At 54.0% G+C, this 19,049-nt stretch overlaps 2 protein-coding genes across 2 annotated transcripts; both read right to left on the reverse strand.

Moving 5' to 3' along the window:
• Window positions 1-109: 109 nt before the first annotated feature.
• On the reverse strand, window positions 110-7,824 carry RGL2 (ral guanine nucleotide dissociation stimulator like 2). The gene is made up of 18 exons (XM_081247728.1): window positions 7,693-7,824; window positions 7,265-7,467; window positions 5,911-5,994; window positions 5,477-5,655; window positions 5,296-5,346; window positions 4,909-5,206; window positions 4,387-4,638; window positions 4,201-4,304; window positions 4,023-4,107; window positions 3,869-3,937; window positions 3,627-3,701; window positions 3,026-3,058; window positions 2,784-2,905; window positions 2,592-2,687; window positions 2,398-2,509; window positions 1,999-2,289; window positions 1,465-1,579; window positions 110-1,356 (listed from the first exon to the last, which is right to left on the reverse strand). Exons 2-18 carry the CDS (start codon window positions 7,424-7,426, stop codon window positions 1,145-1,147), a joined length of 2,340 nt encoding a protein of 779 aa, XP_081103854.1. The 5' UTR covers window positions 7,427-7,467; window positions 7,693-7,824; the 3' UTR covers window positions 110-1,144.
• Window positions 7,825-8,556: 732 nt separating this feature from the next.
• Window positions 8,557-18,962, reverse strand: TAPBP (TAP binding protein). The gene is made up of 8 exons (XM_081247731.1): window positions 18,816-18,962; window positions 18,511-18,681; window positions 18,017-18,277; window positions 11,671-12,069; window positions 10,926-11,267; window positions 10,746-10,835; window positions 10,575-10,612; window positions 8,557-9,883 (listed from the first exon to the last, which is right to left on the reverse strand). The coding sequence occupies exons 1-8, from the start codon at window positions 18,850-18,852 to the stop codon at window positions 9,872-9,874; spliced, it is 1,350 nt and encodes a 449-aa protein (XP_081103857.1). The 5' UTR covers window positions 18,853-18,962; the 3' UTR covers window positions 8,557-9,871.
• Between the last annotated feature and the right edge of the window lie 87 nt (window positions 18,963-19,049).

Genomic DNA, 19,049 nt, shown 5'->3' on the forward strand with positions numbered 1-19,049 from the left:
TGAGACTAAAATCCGAAATGTCTCAAACCTAATTCTTGCCTGTACGTGGAAGCCTTAACTCTTCCTTATTTTGGTTGGAAACAAGAAAAGGGCATTTACAATGCAATAATTTCAGGGAAAGTGAGTTTATTGAAGAACTCACAATTCTCTAACCCCAGAATGAAACATGGTGACCCTCCTTTGCTATGATTTCTTGTCATCCTCAAAACAGCCCTGGCATATTATTTTTAGTCTCTTTCTTCCTAGAATTTGAGTGTAGCTTAAACTGATTTCAAGCCCCAGCACATAATGCATTGTAATATTGTAAGGTCTCCCAGTTTGTACATTGTCCACAAAGTTGTTCTTCCATTTCTTTGTCCTAAAATTGTTTCTTACAAATTCAGAGTCAGGGGTGTTCTTCGTGCTGATCACTTTAATTGGGATGGCTAGTACTTGACATGGGTTTGTAGCAACTGAGGAGAAACATGTAAGAGCAAATAAAGGGACCAGGGATGGCGAGGTTGTTGGGGTGGAACAAACCATTCTGAGGAAACCGTTTCCACCAAGTCCTTGCTTCCAGCTCTTCATGGATAGAGAACACTGGGCCCCTCTTTTTCCATGGTGTCTACCTTCAGCCAACTCCCCACCCCCACTCCAAGCAGCTAGTTCGTACACACTGCAAGGACGGGAGCAGAGTTCACGTAGTGTTTTGGTTTCTTAGTGTCACAGTGACAGGAACCCCCAGACTAGGAAGAGGAGCTCCTACTAGAACCTTTTTCTTACCATTCCCTTCCCCTGGGGCTCAGAGCCTCTAGGTTTTTCCTTTCCCCCTACTTCCAGGCCTTTCCTTTCCCCCTACTTCCAGGCCTTTCCTTGGCCCTTAGCATGCTAGGATGTGGCCAGGAATCAGAAACGGATCCTTTTCCCAGCACTAGCTGTGTGCTGCATTCATGGAAAGTGGGAAGCTATACACAGGTATCCGTCTTGGGTACCAAGATTACCAGTTCCCGTAGGGCTGGATCTCGGCTGTCTGTTAAACCAGTGGCGCTTCACTGCCCCAGGTCCTTCTGGATTTTTTCCCAGTGCGGCAACTGCCACCATTCAGGATGGCTCCCCACATCTGGCACGGCCACCATGAGTTCTAGGAGCCAACAGGGCTTCCTCCTCAGAACAGTGCTCGGGCAATCTTCCTCCCTTTGGCCTTGATCCTGGGAAAAGAACCCCCTCCTCCCTCACTTGGGGGAGTTCCTGAGGCAGAAGGGCCACTGGCGTGGCCCAGTGTAGCAGTGGAGGGCCGTCGCCGCTGCCGCAGGAGGAAATCGAGTGAAGCTCCATCCATAGCGTAGAAGACGTTAGCCGAGGGGGGGATGGTCAGCTCTGTAGGTTCAGAAAGGGTGTCAAACACAAACACAGTCATTCCCCGCACAACCCCCCGGATGTGGACGCACTCTCTTCCAGAGTCTGTCTGCCCTCCCGGCCTCTGACCTCGCTCCCCTGGGAGCAGCTGCACTAGCTCATACTCTGAAGCCACCGCAGAATCACGATTGTTTTTCTTAAGGACACGACTGATGACACTTGGAGCCTTGTCCTGGCTTGTCACCTGGCAGGACAGCAGACCAAAAGAGCAATCAGTTGGCCATGATGACCTGTGCTTTCCATTTTTCCAACCCTAGCCAGTGATCCCAACCAGAAAAGGTTACCCGCGCCCAAACTTTCGAGCGAAGAGGGAAACCCAACATGGTGGCTCCCTGTACTCCATCCGCCAGCCCGCATAGTTGCTGGGCTGCTTCCTGTGGGGAAACCGCTGTTGGTTCTGAAAATCTAATAAGGCCACCCAAAGTTCAAGGTGCACCAGCTAATGCAAAGTAACCTTCAAAAGAAAATATGGTTGCTAAAACCAAAGGTCGGTTAAAAGTAAAATCATCCTCCCATTTGGCTGTTGACATCTAAGACATCATCCATCTCTAGTCCCTCGGGGCACCATCCTTCACCCCACCTCCCAGCCCGCAGCTCCCTCACCAAGATGCTCTTGTAGACACTGCCGTCTTCCCCCAGCTCCATCTGGACTCGGATGATGTGGCAATCAGAGGCCCCTGGCCCAGACCCCCCTCCCCCATATCCAGCCCCCCTGGAGGCCCCTTCTGCACCCCCACTGAGCGGGGAGCCACAGGAGGCTGAGCGGCGGTGACCTCGAGAAGGCCTCGGGGAGGAAGCTGGGGGAGAGAGGTGGCTGGGGTCAGCGGGACTCTGCAGGGCTGGAGTGCTTTCCAGGGCGGAGTCCAGAGATGAGACAGACGGCCACTTCATGTGCTGGGGACAAACGACACAGGGAACTGGCACGAAGGCAGGGAGGTCAAGGGAGAAAGATTCACGAAGTCAGGGTCAGTGTTGAGGTCAGAGGTCAGGAGCGGAGCTCACCTGGGCCAGCCGGGTCAGCAGTGGAGCGGGGGTTGCAGGCACCTCCTCTGCCCCGACACTGGGCCAGTCCCAGGAGACAAGGGGTGTGGGACCTCCAACAGAACCCAGCACCCTGGAGTGGCAGGACATTGGGAAGGTCAGAGGGAGGAGGACAAGTCCCCAAGAGACCACCCTCCCACCACTGACTCCCTCACTCTGTCCACTGCGAGATGACCAGCGTTGGCCGAAGCACCCGCGGGGCAGGAGGGTCACTGGTACTGGATGGCTCCACCTCACAGGACACTTGATGGCTGGGGATGAGGGCAATGGGCAGAGGTCAGTGTGTGACACACTGACCCCCACGCCCAGCCTGAGCCCTGGAGTCCCAACCGCACCCAGCTAGTCACCTCTGGGCCTCTGTCAGTGGCCGGAGCCCCTGTAGCCACCGCTGGATATCGGGGTCAGGTCGGAGGTCATAGCCACGACATTTGTTCTGGAGCTGCCTCAGCTCAGAAAGGACAGCAAACTCCTAGGAAGGAGCCCACAGACTGCAGGCGCCAAAATTCAGGAACCCCTGACTTTGCCCTCCTCTCCCCTTCCTGGGATGTGGCTAGGGACAGCGAGCATCCAGCCCAAGTGCTCCCCTCACCTTCCTCCGCTTGTCAAAATTGATGTATCCGTTCTGCAAGGATAAAGGGGATGGGGTGAGGGTCCCAACCCTGCCACAGAGAGAACATTCCCTCTCCCAAACACATTTCACTCGGCCTCTCTGACTCCTCCGGCCCTCCCCCTCCTCCCCCTCTCATCCATCATGTCCTAAGCCCCCTACCTTACCCTTTAAATAGAACATCATGGGTCAAAATTGGGTCCACTTTACAGTTGAGAAAATTAGAGCTCAGAAAAGATAAGGAACTTGCCCAAGATCCCAGTATTGGTTTATTTAGCAAACTATCTATATATGCTTACATCTCAGGCATGTTCTGAGCACTCGTCAAACATTAATTCATTTAACTCTCATAATAAAAGGTTGATGTAGATGCACCACTAGTTTCCCATTTACAGATCACTAAGGCACAAGGAGGTTAAGCAAACTTGCCGAAGTAACAGAGTCCTGGCAGTGCTTCTGCCTTGCAGCCCCTTCTGGAAGGAGGTCTGTCTGACCCTGAGGCCTACTCATTCCATTATCGCGATGCATGCACGCACGCACACGCACGCACACACACACACACACACACACACACCCCACTGACCTCCAGCTCATCCTTGGAGGCTGCGTCCAGCATCACAAGGTCCTTCAAGAAGGTGCCAAGGTATGGGACCACACCCTGAGATCAGAGGGAAGAGTCGGTCACCCCTGCCATTGATCCAAGGGCGCTCCATCTCTCCACACTTTCCTATCCCATTGCCTCAGAGAACAAGTTGAATTCTGCTCACCCTGCTGTGCCTCCTCTTCCATCCCTCAGACTGCTTCCACCCCCAACTAGTCACTCACCCCACCCCGGGAGCCAGACCTCGGGGACTTCTTGGAATTGGGCTCCAGAGAAGGCTGCAGCTTCACCTCCTGGTGGTGACAGAACAAGGAGACATGGGGGTGGGGGTGGGGGGGGAGGGGGGGAATGTCTGGGAATGCCGGGAACAGGCCTCACCTGCAGGAGGAGCTCCCGGCTCTGGGAATAATTATCCTCCTCGGAGAAAATCTGGCAGAGGCTGGAAAAGACTCTGAGGCTGTCCCTGGGGAGCAGGGGGCAGTGGCCTTGAGGAGGGGCCTGGCTCAGTTGCCCCCCTCCCAGCCCTTACCCGACTCCAGTGCCCCATCCTCCCCACCTGGCTGCTTCCCCCCAGGCTGCCCGAAGCCTGTGGATGGGGCTGGATTGCAGGGCCGACACCACAGCATACACTGAAGAGAAGTTTCGGAGCAGACGGCACTCCTGTGGGGATCACAAGAGGGGACCGCAGCTGTGGGCCTCTTTCCACACCACAGTCCCCAGTAGGGCTGAGCCTCTCTCTTACCTCTGCCACACGGATCCACTTCTCCAGCAGCCGGGCCCTCTGGGGAGGACGGAGTGGACGTATGGTCACCTCCCCAGGCCCCTCTCCAGTTGAGGTAGCCCCCAGGACAGAGCTGACCACTGCCCCTGCCACCTTGTTGAACTGTATGACAGTAGCCCGGACAGACGGGCAGAGGTGGGAATGTCCTGGCCGGTCTCTGTGACCCCACAGGCCCCCCAGGCACTGAGAGGGGACCAGACTGAGAAATAGCTCCTGTGGGGCGGAGGTTAGAGGTTAAAGTTTGTAGTCAAGTGAGGTCAGCCTTCCAATATCGGGGGTGTGAGGATCTCAGGTGGCCAAGGAACCAGAGGGGCACAGGGTTTGAAGGGCAACAATCAAGAGGAAAGGGGGCAAGGTCAAAACTGGGTGGATGGAGGAGATTGGGAGCTGGATCAGGAAGGGTTGGAAGCACGGTAAGGATCTGGAGTCAGGGACAGGTTAGTAGGAGGCAGGGGGCATGGGGGTCAGAGGTCAAGGTCTCACCGCATCTAGCAGGGTCAGCTGTTCGGCCAAGTGGTCAGCGAGGAACACCAGGACATCCGTGGGGTCAGCAGGGGGATCGCCGGGGAGGGCCAGGGGCTTAGGAAGTTCGGGGGTCTGGGGGTCCACCCGGGACCGGAGGTTGCGGATGAGGTCAGCGCCGCCCCCCCCAACACCCTCCCCTGCTGCATACCCTGTCCGAAGCAAGAAGCTCTCAAGCCGGTCAATCTGACCCTTGACCTCAGAGCCAAAATCCTCAGGGTGAGAGGCCAGCCAGGTTGACAGTACAGAGATGGCTACCCTGAGAGAAGTGGAATCCGCCAGGGGTCAGATGTCAGGCTGCAGCCTGGGCGGAGGGAACTGTGAGGTTAAGAATCAGGGGTCACTCACCCTTTTGTCCTCTCTAGCTCATCAGTAGGATGAGATTCAAGGGCTTCCAGCCTGGGGAGTGGAAGAGATTCCATCTGTCCATTTTTTCCAAAACGCTAGTGGCTTTGACTATTTGGGCGGGATATTCTGGCTTTAGAAAGTCCAGACATGTCAATGACCCTTGGTCCCTTATGACCCTGACCTGTCAGCCATAAGCCCTAGCAGGGCAGGCGTGGAGGTGAAGGCCCGGTGAGTAGCCAGGAAGGCTGCCGTGAAGGTCACGTCAGTCCCTGATGTCCGGGCATCCAGCAGGTGTCTGACCAGGGCCTCCAGAGTGCCAGCTCGGAGCCTCCGGGAGGAACGCGGGGGAGGCCTCGGGGCCTGGGGAAGACAGAGGGCCAGTCACTGACCCTTTTTTCAACTCTGCCCCTAGATATCTGGGGGAAATCCCAGACCTAGGAGATGATCCAGGCTCACTGTATTAAGATTCAGAGAGGGCAAAAGACTTGACCTAAGTCACACAGCAGAGTCCGGTCTGCAAACTTCCAACCTGGCACTCTGGCCAGAAAGTTGGCCGGAGGAAGGGGAACTGGGAGGTGGAGGGTCAGAGATGTGAAGTCAAAGTTATGATCTCACCAAGGGATCAACAGGCTGATACTGGCGACTTGTGACAGTAAAGGTGGCACCATCCTCCTCCTCGTCCCAGACAGACACAGGGGCCTGGAGGAGCAAGGAAGGGGAGGTCAGACAGTTCCCCACCATACCCCACTGCCCAACCCTCAGTCCCAGGCCCTACTCCTCCCTCTGTACCCCTCACCTGTTGCGGCGGGGGACAGTACCAGCGAGTACGAGGGGTGGGGGGGACTGGTGACCCCAGGTCTCCCCCACTGGGGCCCAGACAGCCCCCCGCAAGCCGCCTCAGGGCCCGGTGGAGTCTAGGGGGTTGCCGTGGGGGGCTGGATGGAATGCAGGAACCCTGGTCCTGGAGACCGCTGTAGCCCCTTCCCCCCAGAGCTGAACCCCAGAACAGCGGAGAATCAAGGTGCAAAGGGTAGGAGACGGGAAGCGAGAGAGGCAGAAAGCTTGAGGCAGAGACCTTGAGAAGCTGAAACCTCAGTCACAGGCACAGCTGCATGCTCCGCCCTCCCCCGCAGGAACTGACCAAGCCCAAAGAGTTAGTCCTTCCCCTTAGCCCCCTTTCCCCGGGTCCCTCAGCCCTGGAGACCCCCCTCGAGGTGGCGGCTCTGATCCCAGTACAGGAAGGAGAAGGGGAAGTGGGGATGATATGGGGGAAAGACTCAGAATGTCATGTGACCCAGCCCCTCCCCCAACCGATCCCGAAAAACCAGCCCTGCTAGTCACCCAGCCCTCACCCAGACTCTGGACCCAGGAGTCCAAAGCCTCGGGGCCTCAAATCCAACTTTTGGCGCCTCCCGAGGCCCCAGTCATACTCCTGGCCACCACCATTAGTCCCGGAGAAAAGCAGGTGACCACCCGCCACTCAGCCCGGGATGGTCCCTCCAAGGTCCGAGAACCTTGGCTTCGCGCCTCCATCCAGAGCCCGGCAGGAGAGGGGGGAGGGGTCACGAAATCAAAGGGTTCCCTCCCCAATCCCGGAATCAGAGGAGCGGGTTACTGTGGAAACAAACCCCTCCCCGCCAAACAAAAACAGGGAGGGAGACAGGGACCTAGACACCAAGCCCAGAGAGACGGGCACACTCGGGAACAGGCGGAGAGGGCCAGAGACCCGCAGGACAGCCAGCCAGACGCTCCTGGCAGGAACAGGGCAGGTTCCTGCGGGCAGGTCCTGAGTCACACTGCGGCACAGAACCACAGAAACGCCGGGACTCCCCGCAGCGGGGAGACAGGCAGACACCAGCGAGAGGCGCGGAAGTAGCTGAGGCAGGAAGAGATGAAGGGACACAGACACCGAAAGGTGGAGAGTCTCTGAAATATACACGCCCCCTACCTCCCACCTCCCGCGTCTCACCTCGTCGTCTTCCTCCTCCTCCTCCTCCTCCTCCTGCCCCCCGCCCACGCCCCGGCCACCTGGGCCCCCACCCTCTTCGGGGTCTCGACTCCGGAAGCTGCTCAGCACGACTCCCCCGGGGGGGCTCGTGTCCAAAAACAGCCGCAGGGGCCGCGGGAGCATGGCCGAGTGAAGGAATCAGCGGGGTCGGGCCATGGGGGCGCCTGGGGAGAGACAGGAGGGGGGCAGGTGGAGAGTCAGGTGGGCGCAGGGGATCCGGAGGGGAGGTAAGCGGGTGGGTTCTAGGTAACCGGATGGGAGTCCTGCAGGGAGGCTGGGCGGGGGGGAAGGAGGGATACAGGGGTGGAATATGGGGGGCCTTGCATTTTAGGGATGAGGGGGTCACGAGTACGGGAACGGGCAGGGTCACAGGGTGCTCTGGCTCTGACCTGCTCAGTAGGGGTGGGGGCAGCGCAGGTCCCGGGCCGCTGTTCCCGTAGGTCTCCGGTCCCTGATCAAGTTCCCAGACCGAGTCCCTTCCCTGGCTTTTCCGCACCCCCTTGTACCCCACCCCCTCGCCAGACTCCCGGGCCCTCCCGCCCTTTCCGCTCCCCACCACGTCCGCCCGCTCCGAGAGCAGGAGCCAAAAAGGGAAGGAAGTGAGGACAGGAGCCAGGGCCGCGAACGAGAGGAGCGCTGGACACTCAGGGGCCGGGACCCAGGAGCCCGGGTCTCCAGCTCCGCTGTCCTCGAGCCCCCCGGACTCGGGGATCCTGGAACCCAAGTCGCCCCGCACTGAACTGGTATAAAGATTTCAGTCTCCAGTCCCCGGGGAAGGGCAGGAGCCAAATTTGACATTCCTCTCCCCCAACACAACCACTAGGCCAAAACTCCCGCGGGAAGCGTTTTAGGCGGGGACGGACACAGTTACTCCAGTCTGCGGGGTTCCACTCCCACCCCCATCCACGCGTGTAGCGGGCTGAAATCCACTCCGATTTTTCCTGAGAGCCCTGGGTTCCCGCCCCCTCGGAAGGGGGCGGAGCAGGAAGCCGCCATGTCCGGTTAGGGACTCGGCGCTCGGGGGTTTCCGACGCCAAGGCCTGGATCTCGGTTCACGTACGGTCACCCCGCGAGGGCCGGCTGCTTGAGGGCGTCCCGTCCGTCATTAGTGGCGCCCGACCCCAATCAGTTCCGAAGGGGGATTGGGTGCAGCCGAGGCATTTGAGAGGCGGGGTCGTTGGAAGGAACCACACGTGATTGGAAGTGTTCTTGCGCTTGGAAAGGGGATCCCTGGGGAAGAACTGAGGCACCCGTTGGAAGCACTGAACAAGTTTATTTCCATACGATTAGACCCGCTCCCCGCGTCGGTCTGGCCGACCGTCCTGACCTTCGGAGGTCCCTAAGCCGAGCCGCTGCTTCCTTCCTCCAATAGTTATTTGATCCAACACCTGCTTTTGAATGCTTAGGACGCAAAAAGACTAACTTCTTATACTGAGCGCACTCCAGCGGGCGCCAGGCCCTGTGCCGGCGCGGGGGATACACCAAGGGACGGACAGGCTCATCCTCGCCTTCGAGGAGCCGACAGTCCGGGCAGGGAGACAAGCATTTAACAACGACTCGCACAATCACTTAAATACAACCGTGGTGAACCGCGCCAAGAGGGATACGCGGCGAACTGAGGGAATGACAAGGCTGACCTGGTCTGGAGCCCAGGAAGGCCGAGGGTGGACCAGGCAGAGGGAACAGCGCTCTGAGACCCAGGGAGGGTGGGAGGCTATTGAAGAAAAGGATCAGTCGTAGGTGTGATGAGCATTGAGAAGAGGGCCGGAGAGAACACGAGGCGGGATTGAAGAGGTAAGCAGTGGCTGGAGTGCAGGGATACACAAGCCAGGACAAGAAGAATGGATTTTGCCTCTAGAGCACCCGTTTCTGTCCCAGAGGTCCCTGAGACTATTTCAGGGGGTATGCGAAGTTTAGGTTATTTTCATAACAATCCCAAACTGTTATTGGCCTTTTCATTCTCATTCTCTAAAAAACGTACAGTGGGGCTTCCCTGGTGGCGCAGTGGTTGAGAGTCTGCCTGCCGATGCAGGGGACACGGGTTCGTGCCCCGGTCCGGGAGGATCCCGCGTGCCGCGGAGTGGCTGGGCCCGTGAGCCATGGCAGCTGGGCCTGCGCGTCCGGAGCCTGTGCTCCGCAGCGGGAGAGGCCACAGCAGTGAGAGGCCCGCGTACGGGGAAAAAAAAAAAATACGTACAGTGTTTTCCTGAAGCTACATGACGTGTATTGACATCGTCCCCACAGCTAATGGAACGTGTGCTTGTGTCTTCCTGTGTATTAAATTGTTCTCAGTTTTAAGTTCTATAAATATCTATAGTTTACAACCCACATAAGCAAAAGCGCTGTAGGGTCCTTGATAATTTTTAAGAAGTCCTGAGAACAAAAATTTTGAGAACAGCTGCTCTAGAGCCCTAAGAAGGTGAATGTCTTGTATCTTTTCAGAAAGCAGCTGCTCACTGGAGAGAGACTGGAGGGGGCAGGAACCAAGGGTATACAATTTGGGGGAGTTACTACAGTGGCTCAGACCAGAGATGATGGTGGCTTCCCCAGGATGGTGGTGAGTTGGCCTCACTGTGTTTTCTGGAAGAGAAGTAAAAAGGAGGTGAGGAATTCGGGGCAGGGTGAAGTGCTCATGGTCAATCCAGAGACAAATGAACATCACGGGCACAGAGGATGGCAGATGAAAGAGGCTAACATTTTCTGTGTGTTTTAAGCCTGGCACTGTGCCAAGTGCTTTTGCTCCTGCATCTTCCAGAGGAGATGCCCTTTCTCTTTTAATCATTCCAAGAGCCCTCTGAGGCTCTGCTGGCCGGTAGGGTAGCCACCACCCACTTGTGTCTGTTGAGCATTTGAAATGTGGCTAGTCCAAATTCAGGTGTGCTGCCAGTTTAAAATAAACTCCTGTTTTTGAGGACTTAGAATGGAAAAAACACTATAATTTCTTATACTGATTACATGTTGCCACGATAACATTTTGGACATATTAGACATCTCTTTACCTTTTTAATGCAGTCCCTAGATTATGTATTTAAATTTACATATGTGGTTTGCATTATAATTCTATTGGACAGCACTGCCTAAGCAGTTTTTTCCCCCTACACCCAAGGAAACGGAGGTGTAGCATGTTTGAGATGGCAGAATTTAATGCAGGTCTGTGTGAATTCCAAGTCTGGGTTCTGCCCACCAAGCCAGCAGCCTCCCTCCTGGGTGAGGAGTTGGGCAAAGGGGATAAAATGAGAAGGGAAAAATAAGGAAGGTAGAGTGTCGTTACCTTTTCCACCGAATCCTTGGAAGTTGCCAGGTAGGCAGCTGTGGAGAGAAATTTAGAAGGGATGGGATGGGGCAGTAGAAGGGCAGAGGGATGGGTGTCAGACTTCTTCTGGGAGGAGGAAGAGAATGTCTGCCAGTCAAGGGTCCCAGTCTGGGTGGGGCTTACACTCACCGGCCCAGCCCAGCACGTTGATGAGCCCAAGGAGGAGAAAGGCAGACAGGAAGAGGCCTACGCCATCCTCCAGAGAGGGGCCAGAGAGACCTGGCAGGCAGAAGGGGCAAGAATGAGTCTGAAATTACCAGGCATCTCTCCCCACCCCCCTCCCCATTTCTCCATATTCCAGGCTCTTACCAGCTACCTGCAGGGTGACCTTGGCGCTGCGTCCCAAGGCAGGCAGGCTGGGGTGGTGGACACGACAGGCATAGCGTGCCCCATGCTGCCCGGTGGTGACCGGGGGTGGCTGCAGGTGTGCAGAGAGGCTCACGGAGCCATCTGAGTGATGGCTCAGGGCGGAGAGCCACCTCTGCCCCTTGGCCTTCTGAAAGCGACCCTCTGGGCCACCCCAGAGCTCCCACTCCACCTCCAGGCCCTCGGAGGGGTAGAAGTGGGACACGAGGCAGAGCAGCTCCGGGGGCGCCTCCCTGGGGGCGGCCCATATAAGAGGTGCTGGTGTCAGGGTCACCTTGGGGGGCTCTGGGGAGAGAGTAGGAAAGCAGCATGGGGGAATCAATCTACACTGTCCTCTCTCAGAGGTCCTCAGTGTGCCCTCTGGCTTCCCCAATACTGAGGGGTTTGGGTTTTTTCCTCCCAGGATGGGGAACCCGCCATCTCCCCATTGGTGTTTCACAGGAATCTCCATGCCAAAGCCTCCATTTTCAGGGACCCCCTACTCCCTCAGATTTGGAAACCTTAATCCCAGAGCCGCTCAGGTTCCCAGGGACCCTCTACCCATTGCCCCCCTGACTCTCAGGGACCCCCAATCTATCTCCCTCTACTCACCCACCACCCTTTTCTCCATCATCCTTCCCCCATCATGGTGTCCCCATAATCCCAGTGATCACCCTCTACCCACAGAGACCCCTGTCCCCTCACTCACTCTGTACAGCAAGCTGCAGGGTGGTCTGTCCTTGTAGGTATGGCAGGTGTACAGTAGCCAGATAGGTGCCCTCCTGGAAGGGCTGCACTGCAGGCAGCCAGAAGGTCCCATTTCCAGTCCATGGCCCCAGGGGCTCATCATCATCCCAAGCAGCAAATGCCACCGCCCCCTCTCGGGCAACTGGCATTTGCCCACTCAGCCCAGGAGTCGCAGCCAGCATCAGGTGCCCCTTACCCAGGTGCTGGCGTCGCCATTCCAGCCCAAAGGGAGGGGGACCCGGGGCCAGAGAGGTAGCAGCCTTGGGGGAGGGGGGCGTGTAAGCAAAGCTCAAGTCCAGCAAGGCATCTTGTCCCATTCGGATGCGAGGGGTGGGGGTGTGAGTGAGGACAGTCAGCACAGCTGGGGAAGATGGGGAGAGGAAGGTGGGGAGGGGGAGAGGAAGAAAGAGAAAAAAATAGAGAAATGGAGTTACAGGGGGGGACTCGACTCTAATTTACCCACCCCTCTGAGGACACCTCCCTTCTGACACTCACCATCTCCCAGCCCTCCCTGCAAATCCCCTTTGCCCTGGGACTGGGTGGGACCCAGTGAGACTCAGAGTGAGCAGAGAGGTCTCACGGTGAATAGAGGCAGTGAGTGGGTACAGCCCTTTAAGGCTGCTCGGAACACACAGCCCGTGCTGCACCAGCTCTGGGGTCAGCGGGATCTGAGTGTGCTCTGACACAACCTGAACCAGCCCACCAGCCTCCACGCCCACCTTTGAATATCCAGGCCCTTCTTAGTTTGCTGGTGAAGAAGTGATGACTCATGACTGTCAACCCTATGGTGCTATGCAGAGTATTTACTGACTCTGGAAGGTTCTGGCTCTAGACTAGACCTGAACACAGACATCTATGCTCTACTGAGGCAGTATGTGCTGGTTGAGTGCCTGGACCCTGGCTGCCCTGGTTAATCCCCACTCTGCAGCTATTTATATGGCCTTGGAACAGTTACTTTACTCTTCAGTTTCCGAATCTCCTAAATAGGGATAATAATGATGAGAGTACCTATCCCATGGGGTTGTAGTGAAGGTTAAATCATTTAACACCTGCTACTCAGATGTGTGCAGTTCCTGATTCTGGATAACAAAGACATCTATATATGAAAGCTGCTTAGAACAGTGCCTGGAACACAGTATGACTACAAAAGTGTTTGCTGTGATTACAGTCAACCATCTGCCAGACAAACGTAACGTGCCCCAACTCGATAGCATCTCTAGAACATTTCCCCACTCGGCTCCAATGCCCATCTTCCCTGCCTTGACCAATGATCACCACCAGCCCCCAAGCACTAAAGGCAAGCATTTGGACTCCCTAAGACTCCTGCTTCTAATTAATTAATTCAACTAATATTTATTGAGCACCTAGGATGTTCACAGTTGACGAGAGTGGTAAACAAGACAGGCAGCCCCCGCCCTCACATTGTGTAGGAGACAGATTGCCAAATATAATGTGCTATGTGCTATCCCCACCAGGCCCTAATTCTGTCTCCCAAATAGATCTTACATGTTTCCTACTCAAGTTCTTATCAATATACATTTGGACAATTACAACAGCCTCCTCTCAGGTCTCCCTATCCTCTATCAGTATCTCTCTCCCTTTCATTTCATCCTCCACACTAAAACCAAATAGCGGGGCTACAAGTCTGATCTGGGCACTTGCCTGTTTAAAAATCCCACCTAGGAAGCCAGCAGCTAAAGGCACACACTGGAGCTAGATGGCCTGGGGTTCAATTCCTAGCCCTGCTTCTTACAAGTTGTGTGTCCCTGGGCAAATTACCTAACTGCTCTGTGTCTCATATTTCTTCATCTGTGACATGGGAATAACATCAGTACCTAGTTCTTACGGTTGTTGAGAGGAATAAATAAGATTATGCCTATAAAGTGCTTAGAACAGGAGCTGGCATATAGAAAATGCTTAGCTGTTACTATTTTCATTACTGTCATCATCATCATGATGGACTTGCTGGGCATCTTGGGAAAAGGACTTAATCTCTATTTTCCCCATTAGTCCAATGATCTAATCCTTGCCTACCTTTTGTAGGAATCAAGTAAAATAACAGGCTTTTGGAAAAATGGTACACACACACACACACACACACACACACATACAAAACTTATGATGGTTCACTATCATTTATAAACTCCAGCTTTCAGGGTACTTGGTAATCCAGCCCCCAACCCATCTTTCCAGACTTCTCTTGCACCCTAAGAACCAGCCACATAGAATCCCTTTCTTGTGACCAGTAGAAACTCTAGTCACTGGGCTTTTCTTTGCTTTGGTTCCTTCAGTTTCCAATGTCCCTCCCTCATTTTCTCCAACATCTAACTACTTCATGTCCTTCAGATCTGTTCCACTGCCAGAAGTGTCTGGGTCTTCCAGGTAGAAGTAATTTTTTTCTCTTGTGGTTATTTTTATGTAATTTTTTTTTTTTTGGCCATGCCACGGGGCTTATGGGATCTTAGCTCCCCAACCAGGGATTGAACCCCAGGCCCTCGACAGTGAAAGTGCAGAGTCCTAACCACTAGACTGACAAGGAATTCCCTATTTTTTTTTTTTTTTTTTTTTTTTTGTGGTAAGGCGGGCCTCTCACCATTGCGGCCTCTCCTGCTGCGGAGCACAGGCTCCGGACGCACAGGCTCCGCGGCCATGGCTCACGGGCCCAGCCACTCTGCGGCATGTGGGATCCTCCCGGACCGGAGCACGAACCCGTGTCCCCTGCATCGGCAGGCGGACTCTCAACTACTGCGCCACCAGGGAAGCCCGGAATTCCCTATTTTTGTGTAATTTTTAATGCTAGCTTCTAAGGCTTACAAGGTTAAACTTCTCTGAACTTCATGGGATTGTTTTTGTTCAATAGAGTAAAAAAAAGTAAGCAATTTCATTTAGTTTATTAAAATCCAGAAATACAGTTTTGAATTGTAAGAATCAATCCGTAGGATTAATAAACAAAACCTAAAGGTTTTACAGTTCAACCTTAAGCTAACAGTGCTCTTTAATATGGGTTTATGAAGCAATTTTAGACCTGCATCCCACAACCTGGACTCTGTAAAAATACACATGTAAACACAACAAAGCCAGAACCTGTTGGTAAGGAAATTTCTACCTGTTTTGCAGCTTGTATTATATAGGCTTATGCTTTTCTGTTAAAAAGTGAATGGTAAAAACTATTACAAAATATTACTGAAAAAAATTTAAACCCAAATCTAATCAAGCCTCTACCTCTAGCTCCCAATTTATAGGAAATATGGAGGGAAAAGGAACAAGGGAAATGACAGGATGAGGAAACAATTGGTCAAATATAGAATGTGGGAACTTCTACAGAACAAATGACAAATCAATAGCAGTTAAAGGGGTGGGGCAATTACAAATAAGAGACTTAAGAGACAAAACTGGGACCTCCCTGGTGGCACAGTGGTTAAGAATCCGCCTGCCAATTCAGGGGACAAGGGTTCGATCCCTGGCCCAGGAAGATCCCACATGCCGCATAGCAACTAAGCCCGTGTGCCACAACTACTGAGCCTGCACTCTAGAGACCGTGAGCCGCAACTACTGAAGCCCGCGTGCCACAACTACTGAAGCCCATGCGCCACAACTACTGAAGCCCGTGCGCCTAGAGCTCATGCTCCACAAGAGAAGCTACCGCAACGAGAAGCCCGCGCACCGCAATGAAGAGTAGCCCCCACTCGCCACAACTAGAGAAAGCCCGCATGCAGCAACGAAGACCCAAGGCAACCAAAAATAAATAAATTTAAAAAGAGAGACAAAACTGTTATAGACTGAATGTCTGTGGTTCTCCCTCCCCCAATCCCCCCCCCCAATTCAAATGTTGAAGCCTTAACCCACAATGTGACTGTATTTGGAGGTAGGGACTAGGAGGAGGTGATAAAGTTAATGAGGTCATAAAGGTAGGCCCTAACCTGATAGAGCTGGTGCCCTTATAAGAAGAGGAAGAAACACCGCAGCTCTCTCTCTCCCCTCCACGTGGTGACGCAGCCAGAAGGCAGCCATGTGTAACCACAAGGGGAGAGTTCTCACCAGACAACAGCCCTGCTAGCACCTTGATCTTGGACTTCTAGCCTCCAGAACTGTGAGAAAATAAAGTCCTATTGTTTAAGCCCCCTGGTTTATGATATTTTGTTATGGCAGCCCAAGCAGCTGCAACAACCAAATAGAACATATAGACCTCTTTTTGATCCTGATTCAAGCAAATAGACTGTAAAATAACATCATTGAGACAATCGGGAAAAATTTAATATGAGCCAGGAGTTAAATGATACTAAGGAATTATTGTTTGTTTTGTTAGGTATGATAATGCTATTGTGTGTGGGGGGGGGTTGTTAAAGTCCTTATGTAATAGAGATGCTTACTGAAGTACTTACGAGTAAAATAATACAATGGGATATACTTAAAAATACTTCCAAAAAACAATAGAAGTTTGGGGGAGGATAGGTAAAACAATTTGGTAAAATGTAATAACTATACAAGTAGATAATTGGTATATGGGGGGTTCATTTTACTGTTCTCTACTTTAGTGTGTCACTGAAACTTTCTATAACAATTTTACAATTTTAAAAGAATGATGAGAATTAAATACTATACACACAAGTATATTACGAAAGTATATTTCTCAAGAAACATTTTAGAGTATTTGACAACTAATTTGGTAAGAAATAAAGTATAAATGCATACTAGCAAAATTACTGATGATCTGTGACCCTGGAAAGAGTTCATTTTTAATTTTACATTGAAACAACAACTTTCATATTCTTAAATCCCTAATCAAGTAGGGATGCTTGAAAAGGAGGACTGAGCACAGCAACTAGTTTTCACCCCTGGTGGTGGGTGAGATGCAATAATTTTCTCTCCTGGGCACACGCCCATGGCTCCCTATCTGCACTTCTTTTACGGTACAAGTCACTTTCTACTCTACAACTACCCATGACAAATCTGATGGGAACCTTCCTGAGAGTAGACTCTACATCCGATCACCTTTGTGACCCTTAAAAGTACCCAAGGCCACCCCAGAGGTTCTGATTTAATTCATCTGGAGTAAAACTCGGATTTCAGTATAACCTCCAAAAGGATTCTTATTTGCAGCCTGGACTGAGAACTACTGGGCCCTAATTTATTCTTGGTAATAATAAATATTTAATCAGTGAATAAGTTAACAAAGTGTCTCGCTTGATTGTTACAACAATGGGAAGGCAGATGGAAAATAACCGTCCACATTTTACAGTTGGAAAAGCAGATTCAGAGAGAAAAGGACATTCTCACCCCACCTTGTGAAGCCAACAGCCTGGGAAATATTCCTGCCCACTAGAGAGAGCTACTGTCCCCACAAGGAGCAGTTTGCCTCTGCCCCTGCCCACAGCGAGGTCTGGGGACTAAGAATGGAGGTGTAGGCAGATGTGAGGGTTTCAGGGTGGGTGCTGAGCCCTGTGGGTGATTCTCTCTCAGTGATGAGGGTGGCAGGGAGAAGGTACTGGGGAAGGGAGGGTGTAGGGCTCGGCTGGGGTTGACCAGCCGGTCAGGCTGTATTGTTTCCATAAAATCGCACAAGACTGAAGGAAGCCGAGGACTCTGTTAATATCCTACCCACCCTCCCGAGAGGACCTCCGAGAAATCCCAAATCCCGGTCAGATCTTCCCCATTCTTGCTTTATCGGCCCACTCCCTCCCTGCGCCCCAGCCCAGCAAGGTGCCCGACCCCTGGGCCTCAAACCGCATCACACAATGCACAGCAGCGGGAACCATTAGATCTCCTGCCGCTTCCCTTCCACGCACTCAAGCCCACCATTCGGTGACCACAGAGTCAGGGCATCATCACGCGCCATAGGGAAGGGGCTGTCAGGGGAGGTCGACGAGCTTGACCTCAAGAGCCTGTGCTTTGCTGGTTGCCGCAGTGCCGGATGTGGGCGCGGGTGGGGCGCGAAGCCTGTTTTTTTAAACTGGGTGAACCGCAAATGTGGGGGAGCCTAGCAAGATCTAGGAGGAAAGGTGCAAAAGTTCCTGCTTCGGAGACCCTCCCAACTCCGTCGCCTAGCGAGTTTCTTAAGGTCGGGTGTCAGGAACCCCAGCCTGGCTCCAAAGCCCCGCCCCAAACCGCACTTTTGTTTAAACTAGGCTGGGACTAGAAGAAGCGGTAGAGACATCTTAACTTTAGCTGAACTGCCTCGATTTATAAATAAAGAAACTGAGACCCGACTAGGGAAATGACTCGCTCAAGTCCACATAGCGAGTTAACGGCTGATCTGGACCCTTAACTTAGAATCTACCCGTTTATCTCTACTTCCCCTCGGTAGCTACCTGTTGCCATGGTGATGAGAGCCGGCTCCGGCTGAGGCTCGGACTGTGGTCGAAGGAGGCTGGAAAGGCTGAGGACCGGGCTGGACATGCTGACCATGAGCCAACTCCCATCCAGGGCCCGCGGGCAGCTCTGCTCCGGGGTCAAGCCGCTGACCCAGTTCTCCGAGGCAGGAAACGGGACGTAGTGGCTCATTTCGCAGCGCGGCGCGGGGGCGTCCCGCGGGTATCGCCTGAAGGCGGCCAGGAGGGTGCCCGCGGGGTCTGTGAGCGCAGAGAGAGAAGTTGCTGCCGTAGAATCTCCGCCAGGAAAGGGGCGGGGAGGGCAGCGTCCAGGGAATTTTAAAGGTACGGACTACCCGGTAGCGAGAGATTTAAAAGTGATCCAGTTTCATTTTACAGAGGGGGAAACTGAGGCCCGAGGTCACTGTGAGACCTAAAGAGCAGGGGGTTTCGGTGGAGGCGACAGAGTTGGGAGCGAGTCCGGCATGACTCACCATGCACTTTGAGGTAGCGCTCTGGGTCGAGGTCCGGCCGGGGAGGTGGGCTCTCCGGGCTCTGGCGCAGCAGCAGTGCAGCGGGTTTCTTGGACAACCGGCCCCCGCCCGCATCCTCCACGAACCAGCACTCTATCACTGCGGGTCCCGCCGAGACGGCGGTCGCCGTGCCTGGGGGGGAGGGGCGCGAGTGAGGGGACGGCCCCAACGTCAGGTGACCCGATCTCCCCCACCCCGCCCCCAGACCCACGGTGGCAGACACCTCCCACCGCTTCCCTGGGCTTAGAGTCGCGGCGTTCGCTCACCCAGAGCCACAGCGAGGAGCAGGGACAGGGGCTTCATGGCGCCGCGATCTTCTCAGCTCCGAAGCCGCCTCTTCCCCCTTTCACTTTCACTTTCCTCCAAAGGCCGGCAGGAGGGGCGGAGGAAATCTCCGCTCTGGTTAGGGGAAGGCTCGGGGGAGGCAGGTGCTTCCTCCGCGAGCTGGGCAGGGATCCCGGAACATCCTCTCCAGTTCTGATCTGGGGAACTCAGCCCCG

Source organism: Mesoplodon bidens, assembly GCF_964165515.1.
Source record: "Mesoplodon bidens genome assembly, chromosome: 10".
Taxonomy (NCBI): Eukaryota; Metazoa; Chordata; class Mammalia; order Artiodactyla; family Ziphiidae; genus Mesoplodon; species Mesoplodon bidens.

Bases quoted from the DNA above. Each gene is read 5' to 3' on its own strand.
- RGL2 (XM_081247728.1), bottom strand. From the start codon at position 7,426: ATGCTCCCGCGGCCCCTGCGGCTGTTTTTGGACACGAGCCCCCCCGGG. The intron at 5,995-7,264 runs GTGAGACGCGGG...TTGCTCCTCCAG, and splicing joins AGGAGGAGGAAGACGACGAG to GCCCCTGTGTCTGTCTGGGA. The intron at 2,510-2,591 runs GTGAGGGAGTCA...CTGCCACTCCAG, and splicing joins GTCATCTCGCAGTGGACAGA to GGTGCTGGGTTCTGTTGGAG.
- TAPBP (XM_081247731.1), bottom strand. From the start codon at position 18,852: ATGAAGCCCCTGTCCCTGCTCCTCGCTGTGGCTCTGG. The intron at 10,836-10,925 runs GTAAGAGCCTGG...TCTGCCTGCCAG, and splicing joins GGTCACCCTGCAGGTAGCTG to GTCTCTCTGGCCCCTCTCTG. The intron at 10,613-10,745 runs GTGAGTGTAAGC...TTCTCTCCACAG, and splicing joins CAACGTGCTGGGCTGGGCCG to CTGCCTACCTGGCAACTTCC.